Source organism: Rhincodon typus, chromosome 28 (assembly GCF_021869965.1).
Source record: "Rhincodon typus isolate 14 chromosome 28, sRhiTyp1.1, whole genome shotgun sequence".
In the NCBI taxonomy this organism is placed as follows: Eukaryota; Metazoa; Chordata; class Chondrichthyes; order Orectolobiformes; family Rhincodontidae; genus Rhincodon; species Rhincodon typus.
Window position 1 is genome coordinate 34,549,645 of NC_063359.1, and position 12,464 is coordinate 34,562,108.

The 12,464-nt window shown below is 46.8% G+C and overlaps 1 protein-coding gene across 1 annotated transcript in view; it reads right to left on the bottom strand.

Moving 5' to 3' along the window:
- Positions 1 to 12,464, bottom strand: part of slc27a4 (solute carrier family 27 member 4) — a 50,732-nt gene that overhangs the window by 11,774 nt on the left and 26,494 nt on the right. The window contains exons 3-6 of the mRNA XM_048613393.1: positions 5,030 to 5,191; positions 3,472 to 3,541; positions 1,559 to 1,650; positions 474 to 583 (exon numbers count right to left, since the gene is read on the bottom strand). Coding sequence (XP_048469350.1) covers positions 474 to 583; positions 1,559 to 1,650; positions 3,472 to 3,541; positions 5,030 to 5,191 — 434 coding nt within the window. The remainder of the gene's footprint in view (positions 1 to 473; positions 584 to 1,558; positions 1,651 to 3,471; positions 3,542 to 5,029; positions 5,192 to 12,464) is intronic.

Here is a 12,464-nt window from a genome sequence, read left to right on the forward strand (position 1 = left end):
TGGGGTCCGTACGGGATGGGGGTATAAATGGGGTGGGGTCCGTACGGGATGGGGGTATAAATGGGGTGGGGTCCGTACGGGATGGGGGTATAAATGGGGTGGGGTCCGTACGGGATGGGGGTATAAATGGGGTGGGGTCCGTACGGGATGGGGGTATAAATGGGGTGGGGTCCGTACGGGATGGGGGTATAAATGGGGTGGGGTCCGTACGGGATGGGGGTATAAATGGGGTGGGGTCCGTACGGGATGGGGGTATAAGTGGAAGGGGGTAATAAATGGGAGACAGGGGCAGCAAGGCAACAGCAGCCCTCAGCAGGGGTGAGTGGGTTTCAGTGCGAGTGCAGTCCTGTTAGCACAGTGTTAGCCCAGTTCCGATTGTTTGGGGTTTCAGGGCAATCGGAGGGTGATGGGGTATTTCAGAAGGTGAGGGGCAGTTTCCCACAGGATGGCCCAGCCATCACAGTGTCACTCACCGTGCACCTATACTTAACACAATCATCCCAAAAGCGAGAGGCAGAGAACTTCCTCCTGATGACCACAGTCAGTCCATGCAGGAGACACTGGCCGATCCCCACAATATTCCCTAGAGAAACAAACAGGACCACGTCAATGACAGTGCACTCAGTTTCCACTCATTAACATTGCAAACACTGTACCGTTCAGTCCAGAGCCACTCAGGGACAAAACAACACTTAGCGGTCTGTCAAACCTACCTCAAAAAGTCCAGCTTCATCACAACCACTGACCGCTCCCTAACTGCCCCCTCCCTCCCATCCCTCACCTTTCCTCACTCAACCTTTCCCCCTGATTGTCCTGCACCCCCCCAAAGCCCCTCCCTCCCAGCCTCTGTACATCCCTCAAGACCACTCCCTCTCTCACTATCTGCCCGTACCCCTCTCACAGGACCTTCCTCCCATCCTCCCTCACTGCCCCACCTTTACGCACTCCCCACCCTCCCTCCAGCACTGCCCACCCCAACCGCCCTCCTTCCCCCTCCCTCTGCATTCGCAGCCCCTCACTGCCCCTTACTCCCTTATTTTCCCACTCCCTACCTGACAGGGTAGATGTAGAAAGGTTGTTCCCCCAGTGGGAGGGTCTAAGGCATAGTCTCAGAGTAAAGGATTGTACATTTAAGACAGACATAGGATGAAGTTCCTCTCTCACAGGGTAATGAATCTGTGGAATTCTTTACCGCAGAGGCCTGTCAAGGCTGGGTCATTAAGTATGTTCAAGGCTGAGATAGACACAGTTTTTAATCAGTAAGGGAATCAAGAATTATGGAGAAAGCAGTAAAGTGGAGTTGAGGATTATCAGACCAGCTATAATCTTACTGAATGGTAGACCAGACTTGATGGGCTGAATGACCCATGTCTGTACCAACACAGAGTCATACAAAACGGAAACAGACCCTTCGATCCAACTCGTCCATGCCAACCAGGTATCCCAAACTTTTATAGTCTATTTTGTGAAGTGACAGTGTTTACTGTAAGCACTCTATCCTGTCCTTTTCTGTCCCTCAAATCTTCCCTCCCCTGGCCCACAGCCCTCACTCAGTTACCTGCAGAGTGATAGAGAGGCAAACAGTCATAGACAATGTCATCAGCGCGCATTCGAAACCCATAATAAACCAAAGCTGCCATCCGGTAATACCTGGAAGGAGAGAGAACTTTTAGATCTGGTTTCCAATTCTTAAATACAGTTGAAAAGAGAAACGTGTTACCAAAGCTTTCCCTCTTGCAATCATCAGGACAAATGCAAGAATGCCAAATTTCAAATAATCACTACAATTTATACCACAGAAGAAAAGGGTGCTGATTGGTTGGCAAGATGACCCCGATTGACTAGAGCATTGCTAGGACAAAAGTAACAAGAAAACAATAGGCTCCTCAAACTCAGGAAACTCAAATAAAAAGGCATAAAAGCCCGAACATATTGCTTTTGTTTGCAGAGGACAGTTCGCTGCATTTTCAAAATTCTTTCAGAAATTTCACCACGTGTCTCCATCAGCCGAGTCTGCAAGGCAAGGCGTGCCAATTCCAGAGAATGGGCAACTCCAGCCAACGTGGCTGGTGCCAGTTGGCAGTAGCAGACGTAGCTCCCGAGACCAGGGCTGGATTGGCACGGCCACATGGAGTGCGGCACAGCCTAAGGGGACGCCTTTCAGGTGAGACTTTAAACAAGAAAGCCCAACTGCCTTCTCAATTAGACATTAAAGATCCCCCAGCACCATCTTGAAGAAAATGAGGTGCCAGTGAGTTGCACAAAATTACCATGTGCCTGGATATCATCGACAGACGGTGTAAATATATATTATAAATAAATACCTATTATGGTTATAGGCATATGGTATAAATATGTTATAAATATATTATTACTGTTATAGACAGATGGTGTAAATATATATAAGTACATACTTATTATGGTTATAGGCATATGGAATAAAATTATTATAAATATTATTAGTTATAGACAGATGGTATAAATATATATTGTAAATAAATGTCTATTATGGTTATAGACAGATGATAGACTAAAGAAAAGCTGTTTCTGTTAAACTGACGGCACAAGGATAAGGTGAGGTTTCACATTATGAGAAAAGGGGGGGTTGGAGGTTAATGCGAGGAAGAATTGTTTTACACAGTGAGTGATAATGACCTGGGACTTGCCTCCCACAGCTGAGGTGGAACAGAGATGACAAATGATTTGAGGGGAAAAAGAATGGGGATGGGACTGAGTGCATCGCTGTACAGAGTGGCTCAATGGGCCGAATGGCCTTTTTGTATGTTGTAATGACCCTATACTGCCATTGGAGGCAGTCCAGAGATGATTCACGCAGCTGATCCCAGGTATGGAGGCACTGCCTCATGAGAATAGACTGAGTAGGTTGGGTGTATACTCACTGGAATTTAGAAGTGAGCGGTGACCTTACTGAAATGGTAAGAGATTCTTAGGGACACTTCACAGTCGACGTGGAGAGGTTGTTCCCCCTTGTTGGAGAGTCTAGGGCCAAAGGGCATTCTCTCAGAGTAAAGGATCATCTGTTTGGGGAGAAATTTCTTCTCTTCAGAGGGTAGTGAATCTGTGGACTTCTTCACTGCAGAGGTCTGTTGAGGCTGGGATAGACAGGTTTTTAATCAGGAAGGTTAAATCAAGGGCTATGGGGGAAAAAGCAGGAAAGTGGAGTCGAGGAATATCAGATCAGCCATGGTGTCACTGAACGGCACAGCTGACCCGATAGTTTAAAAGCAGGGGTTTCTCAGTAGTGTCGGGTCTACTAATAAACAACCCCTCTCCTCTGAAGCAACATGATTAAAACTGAAGACATAACCCCAATATTGACCCCATCCTCCAGCCCCTCACCCCAGGAAGCAGCGTTGAAAATGTAGCTTGATGGAAGTCGATTGAGAGCGTTGGGCAGTGATAGAGAGCAAGTTCCATGGCTTTTAACATCCTTAAGATGGGGGTCCTTACCTGCTGTGGACAACTATAGCTGCCTTGGGCATGCCTGTCGTTCCTGAAGTATAGATATAAAACAGTCGATCTGCAACAAAAGATACATATTTACAAGGGACTGGCAAATAGCCTTTAAATCATGGAATGAACACAGAAGATAGATATTTGGCCCATTGCATCCATGCTAGGCCTGTCTTAGAGTTCGCCCTCCTCGGGCCCTTCCTTTCCCAGGTTTGGAATCCTTCTCTCCAAGTATTTGTTGAAAGGTTGAGCAAGCTCCAATGAGCTAAACTCCTCCTCCAAAGGTCCGACCAAATCTATTCCCGTGCACACTTTCAGGCAGTGCATTCCCAACCACAATGCCCACTGTGAAATTCTTTCCTGGGATTTGGTGTCACTGCAAGGAATGTTTAGGGGCAAGGTCCTCTCAAATGGCCAAGCCAGCCATTGAGTCCCGAGGAATGAGGAATGGGCAACAAATGCTTGCCTTGCTACTGGTGCTTACAGCGACCCATCAAAGGCAGCACGGAGACACAATTTTAAAATGCTTAGAGGAAAGGGCAGGTCTGGGTTAGATACGACGTAGTGGTCATTCCCCAAAAGTGGTGCTCCTATGGAATGGACTCGCACTGTGCTACTCAAGTCCTCCAGGCAAGGGCTCAAGCTGCTCCGAAGAGGTCAGGGAAATCCTGCTCACAAACGGTAGGAACAGCTTCACATTAATCAGGGCTACAGTGATCTCTCAGACCCATTCCTATCACCAACAGTGAAATTCTTCAGACTCATTCCCCTTCAGCCACCCCACCCCACCAAGCCCGACCCTCCCGGAGTTTTTAACCTGTTTCCTCACTCCTTTTCGGTCGCAAGAAACAGGAGGGCAGAATGTTACTTGAATGACAACAGTTTGGGAAAGAGGGAGGTGCAGTGAGACCTGGCTACACGCTAGTCGCTGAGAGTAAGTGGGCAGTGAAGGTGGTAAATGGTATGCTGGTCTTCATAGCAATGGGATTCGAGTACAGGAGCAGGGATGTCTTGCTGCAATTATACAGGGCCTTGGTGAAAGTACTGACTACAGAGGGACTACAACAAAGGCTTCCCAGACTGATTCCTGGGATGGAAGGACTGATGTATGAAGGGAGACTGGATCAGTTAGGGTTACATCCACTGCAGTTTAGAAGACTGTGGGAGTAATTCTTATAAAATTTTAACAGGACTAGACACAGGGTGAATGCAGAAAGGATGTCCCCAGTAACCAGGGAGTCCAGAACCAGGGGATCACAGTCAAAGGATACTGAGTGGGCCATTTAGGACTGAGATGAGGAGAAATGTCTTCACCCAGAGTGTGGTGAGCCTGTGCAATTCTCTGCCACAGAAAGCAGTTGAGGCCAAAACATGGAATGTTTTCAAGGAGGAGTTGGATATCATTCTTCGGGATAAAGTGATCAAAGGGTCTGGGGAGAAAGTGGGAACAGGGGAAGCAGGCTCAAAAGGGCCGAATGGCCTATTCATGCCCCTATTGGTAGGGGATGGCACAGACGGGATTGGCCTCGTTCCACCTGCTCCCTAAGGCTGGTACCTGTGAATCCTCGGCTCTGGAGAGGGGGAGGGCACTGGCTTGATGCAGCTTCCAGCAAGCGATCGAGGTTCTCCGTACCAGGGAGCACTTCCGACGGATCGGGCTCTCCAGAGCAGTACAGGGACATGGATTTGCCCAGCAGCTTGTGGATCTCCTTCAGGGCTGGTCAAAAACAAAACAAAAGAGGCAAAAGTGAAGACAGACTCTCAGTGTTGGGCATTCCTCTCCTGACTCCCCATCTCAGAACCCCCACAGTTCGCACTCTGGCTACTGATCTGATCATTTTCCTAATGTCCAATCCCACTCTGCACAACGGGTGATTCCATGTGCACCACAAACCAAAAGGATCATTAAACATAGGAGCAGAATAAGACCATTCAGCCCATTGAGTATGCTCCGCCATTCTGTGGCTGATCTGATCTCCTGCAACTCCACTTACTCGCCTTTTCCCCCATTAACACTCGATTCCCCTTACTAATTAAAAGGTATATTCAAGGCTGAGAGAGATTTTTAATTGACCCAAGCTCAACAGCCTTCTGTGGTAAAGAATTCCACAGATTTACTACCATCAAACAAAAATTTCTCTTCATCTGTCTTAAATGTGTGACCCCTTACATGGAGATGAAGCCTTCTGTATCTAGACTCTTCGAGAAAGGGGGAACAACCTTTCCACATCTCCTCTGGCAAGCCCCCTGAGAATCTTGTATGTTTCAATACAGACTCATTCTCCAATCTCATTCAACTTACACACAATAAGCTCCTACCAACAGAAACATAGAATCCCTACAGTGTGGAAACAGGCCCTTCGGCCCAACAAGTCCACACCGACCCCGAGCATCCCACCCAGAATCATCCCCCTGTAACCCACCTAACCTACACATTCCTGAACACACTGGGCAATTTAGCATGGCCAATTCACCCTAACTTGCACATCTTTGGACAGTGGGAGGAAACCGGAGCACCCAGAGGAAACGCACAGAGACACGGGGAGAGTGTGCAAACTCCACACAGTCACCCGAGGGGGGAATCGAACCTGGATCCCTGGCGCTGTGCAGCAGCAGTGCTAACCACTGAGCCACCGTGCCACCCAACATGTCAGGTACCCAGGGAAGTTCACAGGGTGGGTGCTGAGAGTCGTCGAGAACTAAGGGGCCCAGTTTAAAAATAGAAGGTCGCCCATTTTAGATGAGGAGGAGGAGGAGGAGAATGCCTCTCTCTGAGAAGGTCTTTATTCTCTCAAATTATCTTCCCCAGACAGCAGGAGACACTGGGTCACTGAATACAGTCAAGGCTGAGTCCAAGCATCCAGAGGGTCAAAGGTTATCGGTGCTGGGGCTGGGGTCAGGCAGGAGAATATAATCACAGCCACAACCAAATCACCCATGATCTTATCAAACGGCACAGCATGCTGGACGGACCGAATGGCCTGTCCTGATCCTAGCTCGTGTTCAGACAGTATTGTGATAATCTAGATCATCTGTTTGATTTGGTTGGTGAGTAAACACTACCCACAGCACCAAGTGTAACTCTAAGCCACACTAGCGCTGGGGGTTTACTTCCTTCCTCAGTGGGGGCAGGCAGGGCCTTGGGTTAGTGCCTCATCCCAAAAACAGCACCTCAGACTGTGCAGAGCTCCCTCGACACTGCACTGGAGGGTCCAGATGGATTCTGCACTCAATCCTCGGATTTTGGATTTGAGTTGAGGAGGTGAGAGCGTGATCCATGGACTCGGGTCGGGGAGACAGGTCCCGACAGACTCAACTGAGCCACCAACACTGACTCAATATGGCGGCTGGCATAATGCCGGTGACTATGAGTAGTGTGCCCCTCCCCCCCACACTTCCTCAATAGGCTGTGCTCGGAGCAAGATGCACTCCTTTAACAAGTGAGACCTAACGTGGAACAGTGACAAAGACAGGTACAGAGAGTGTTACACCCTCCAACAATAACCACTTGTTATGATATAGCTGCCTTCAAGCAGAGTCAAAGTAAGTAAAAACAAAGTGATGTTCAGAGAGGCCAATCCCAAAGATTGTGAGCTGCTTGTTTGTTCTCTTTATTTCCCTAGTCTCTAGTTAATATTAAAGGCGCCTTTATCTTTGCAATCCCATGAGACTGGCACTCAAATACAGACATGTGGATCTTGCTGTGACACAGGGCCTGCACTCCTGGTGAAGACAATGCTAATCACTGTGCTGGAGATAAAGGAATAAATCCTCCGAAGAGGTTTCAAACGGAGACCTGGGTTCAACACAGTCACCAGAAGCATGGCCCACATCAACCTTTGTCCCGTATTTCAACAACAAGACCCTTCCTGAAATTGTGTGGTGAGTAGCTGCAGCTAATGCAGAAACCGACAGAAGGCAGTGGGAGAGATTCCTGATCAGCCACATAATGGCGGGGGGGCACGTTGGGAATCTCTGCCCATCACTCCAGGCTACAACATGCCCGCCACAGCAATGCAGACTCCCCAAGTGAACTGTAACATATCACCCTAGTGTAACGGCTTTCTCAGTGTTCTGTGAAATCTTTCAATTCTATCCGGGTACAGCCACCTTCCCAAGCACAAAATGGCAAACGTGAAAAAAAAAATTCTCACACACATTCCTTTTCCAAACTGGACCAGCAGATTGACAGAGAGAAAAGGGTCAAGCATGGAGACCAAACAGAGAAAACACATGCAAAGGTTGAGGTAGACCTGCAATGTGACTTTTCATTTGTGATGCGCAAACAGGCAGATTACACCCCACACAGATCATTTGGGAAACGAGAGCTTTCTAATTAGGATCAATTGGTGGGCCCACCCAATTGCAAACTCTCAATTAAACACTGGAATTTCAAAACATTGCCAACACTTGTAAGCAGACAGACACCAAACAGTTTCTGGTGTTGGGATTGACAGAGAGGATCCAAGTTCTAAACTCTCAGAAATGCCCTGAGGCCACTCTAGCAGTTTGCAGCCCTGTCTCCTCAGTATTGCCAAGCAGTGGAGGATAGAACTGGAGCCAACCTTTACACAGTGTAAAAGCTGTTATTCAGAGAAACACATTATAGATATGTGCTTCTTAATACAACTATCAATTTCACTCTGCTTCTATATATAGGAGTACAAGGTGAATCCACAGTCAGTGCTCAGCAATTCAATGGAACTGATCATGAAATAATACACAATCAACACCAAGTCACTGCCCCACGATAATCAGACTCTTTCTGCATTTCACTCAACTTTTCTTTCAGTCACAGTCAATGGAAAGGTAAGACTGGATGTGAGTAACATCACTCACTTCACGCAATGGCCTTAAAAATCGCTCTCTATGTCTAACCCATGCAAAGGCCTTTGTACTGGAAGTCATGCAGAAGCCACAACTTTTCAACTTTTATTTTTATTCAGTCATGGGCAGCAGATATCACTGGCTGATCAATACCTGACTTTGAGAAGGTGGCTGTGAACTGTCGTCTTGACCTGCTGCAGTACCCCAACAACTGACAATCTGAAATTGTACCATTTTTAAGAATTCAGTTGAGAGAAGAAAAAACATGTAGCGTCCCTAAAGTAACAACCGAATGTTTTACTGAGCCATGTCAGAGGGCAGTTCAGAATCACCCATCCTGGTTTGGTTCTGGAGGTATATATAGACCAGACTCCACAGTGACAGGTTTCATTCCTTAAAAAGGGTCACACAGTTAATAAACACATGGGGAGGCGATGGCCCACTGGTATTATCGCTAGGCTATTAATCCAGAAAGCCAGCTGATGTTCTGGGGACCCGAGTTCCAATCCCATCACAGCAGGTGCTGGAATTGGAATTCAAAAAAAGAGAGAGTCTGGAATTAAGAACCTACTGATCACCATGAAATCATTTTGTTGGAAAAACCCACCTGGTTCACTAAATTCCTTCAGGAAGGAAGTCTGCCATCCTTGCCTGGTCTGGCCTACATGTGACTCCAGACCCACAGCAATGTGGTTGACTCTCAACACTGATATCTACCCAACAACGTGGAAAATTGCCCAAGTATGTCCTATACATAAAAAAGCAGGACAAATCCAACCCGGCCAATTACCGCCCCATCAGTCTCCTCTCAATCATCAGTAAACTGATGGAAGGTGTCAGCAACAGTGCTATCGAGCAGCACTTACTCAGTGATGCCCAGTTTTGGGTTCCGCCAGGGTCACTCAGCTCCTGACCTCATTACAGCCTTGGTTCAAACATGGACAAAAGAGCTGAATTCCAGAGGTGAGGTGAGAGTGACAGCCCTTGATATCAAAGCTGCATTCGACCGAATGTGGCATCAAGGAGCCCCAGCAAAACTGGAATCAATGCGTATGGGGGCAAACTCTCCGGTGTTTGGAGTCATACCTTACACATAGGAAGATGGTTGTGGTTGTTGCAGGTCAATCATCTCAGCTCCAGGACATCCCTGCAGGAGTTCCTCAGCGTTGTGTCCTAGGCCCAGCCATCTTCAGCTGCTTCATCAATGACCTTCCCTCCATCATAAGGTCAGAATTGGGGATGTTTGCCGATGATTGCACAATGTTCAGCACCATTCGTGACTCCCCACATAATGAAACAGTCCATGTTCACATGCAACAAGATCTGGACAATATTCAGGATTGGGCTGACAAGTGGCAAGTGACATTTGTGCCACACAAATGCCAGGCTATGACCATCACCAATAAGAGACAATCTAACCACCATCCCTTGACATTCAATGGTGTTACCATCACTGAATTTCCAACTGTCAACATCCTGGGGGTTACCATTGACCAGAAATTCAACTGGGCTTACCACATTAACACAGTGGCTACAAGAGCAGGTCAGAAACTAGGAATACTGTGGCAAGTAACTCACCTCCTGACTCCTCAAAGCCTGTCTCACCATCTACAAGGCACAAGTCAGGAGTGTGATGGAATACTCCCCACTTGCCTGGAAGGGCACACCCCCAACAACACAAGAAACTTGACATCATCCAGGACAAAGCAGCCGCTTGATTGGCACTACATCCAAAACCACCACTCCCTCCACCACTGACACTCAGTAGCAGCAGTGTGTACGATCTACAAAATGCACTGCAGAAATTCACCAAAGATCCTCAGACAGCACCTTCCAAACCCACGACCACTTCCATCTAGAAGGACAAGGGCAGCAGATATATGGGAACATCACCACCTCCAAGTTCCCCTCCAAGTCACTCACCATTCTGACTTGGAAATATATTGGCGTTCCTTCATTGTCGCTGGATCAAAATCCTGGAATTCTCTCCCAAAGGGCATTGTGGGTCAGCCCACAGCAGGAGGAATGCAGCGGTTCAAGAAGGCAGCTCACCACCACCTTCTCAAGGGCAGCTCGGGATGGGCAAGAAATGCTGGCCAGCCAGCGACACCCACATTCCAGAAATGAATAGAAAAAAAAATTCTGATGTGCTTTTACAATGAGTTAGTATATCATGGTCAGCATTAGTGATCCAAGATTTTTATTCTAGATTTATTAACACTCCTGTGAATTATGATGCAGGGGGAGGCTTTTCACCCCATTGTGTCTGTACCAGCCCTTCAAATGAGCATCATTACCTCTGGTCTGTCCACATTGAACTGCTGTTGCTCCATGAACTTGTAACTCATGCTGTCTCTGGAAGAAGCAGTTTCTTTTCTGAATGGGCAAGTTCACAATCATGTATTTACAGTAAAACATGTTCTTTGTTTAGGGTTGAATTCAGAGGAGGCAAAGTAAGGGGTACCTTAGCTCTGTACCTAACTTCAGTGCCTTAGACCAAAAGAGCTCAATACCGATAGTGGAGTGGTAAAAGTGGGAAAAAAATCTCTCCAAGGACAGACTTCTCCCCTTGAAGTGACTTTAAAATATTGCTCATTTTCAGAAAGAATGAATTTGCAGTAATTCCCAACCTTGAATCAGTTCAACCTGAACAAGAGTCATCTAGACTCAAAATGTCAGCTTTCTCTCTCTCTCTCATCACCCAAGGATGCTGCATGACCTGCTGTGATCTCTAGCATTTGCTGTTTTCAGTACAGATTCCAGCATCTGCAGTAATTTGCTCCTACGACATATTTACATGGCTAGTCCAGTTGGGTTTGAGTTTCTGGTCAATGATAGCCCCAGGAATATTGATACTAGGGGAATTCAGTGGTAAGACTATTGAATGTTGAGGGGCAGTGGTTATATGGTCTCTTATTGGAAATGGTCACAGCCTGGAATGTGTAGCACAAATGTTATTTCGAAGTGTAGCAATGCATATTGTCAGGGCTGCTGTTATTTAGCCCTGGGGAAGAGCTTGGGGTGGGAATCTCAGCTGTCTGTCTCCCTCTTGGTTAAATTATAACTTGGGAAGTGTTTATAATTTGGGCGTCAAAGGAAGACGCAGCATCTGTGCAAATTGCACATTGCCATCTTCTCACCTTCATTAACATTTGATGGTCATCACGTGGCTCAGAATAATGCCAACAGCAGGGAGTTCGAATCCCACATCAGCTGAGGCAGACTGAAAACATGTCGCCAACAACAGAAAGCAGTACTTAACAAAAAAAAAACAACAAATAAATAATTAAACCAACTCTGGATGAAGCGGGCAGACACTGGGGGGCAACAGACCTGCCTTCCAAGTCATACGTTACACGTTAGAAATTGCAATTATTGCCAGAAGTGCCTTTTTCACTGATAGAATTTGAAGAGGATAAGATTTAAGAATAGTCAATATCGACATTTCACATCACATTGTTCACACAGAAAGAAAATCAAGGACCTCTCATGATCTCAGGACAGCCCAAAGCACCTGATAACCAACAGAGTTCATGGAAAATATAGTGATGAAGGAAACACAGCAGACAGCAAACTCCCACAAAACAGCAATGTGCCAATGACAAGATCATATTTAGAAACATAGGAAACAGGAGTGGGCCATTCGGCCCTTATATCCTGCTCCCCCATTCAATAGGAGCACGGAATATCATCCAACTCAGTCCCCTGTTTCTGCTTTCTCCCTGTACTCTTTGATCACTTCAGCCGTAAGAATTATATCCAACTCCTTCTTGAAAATATTCAATGTTTTGGCCTCAGCCAGTATCTTTGGTAGAGAATTCCTCAGGCTCACCACTCTCTGGATGAAGAGATTTTTCCTCATCTCAGTTCTAAACAGCCTACCCTGTATCCTTAGACTGTGACCCCCGGTTTTTGACTCCCGCTATCATAATCTGTCTAGTCCTGTTAGAATTTTATAAGCTTCTAAGATCTCCCCCAACTCATTCCAGTGAGTATAGTCCTAACCCATCCAGTTTCTCTTCTCATACCGCAGTTCTGCCCATCCCCATTTTGGGGGGGAAAATGCTGGCCACAACAGTGTCACTGCATTCTTTCTTCTTCCAATAGCGGAATCTTTGATGTCCACTTGAGAGGGTAACAGCGTCTCAGTTTAACACCTTGTT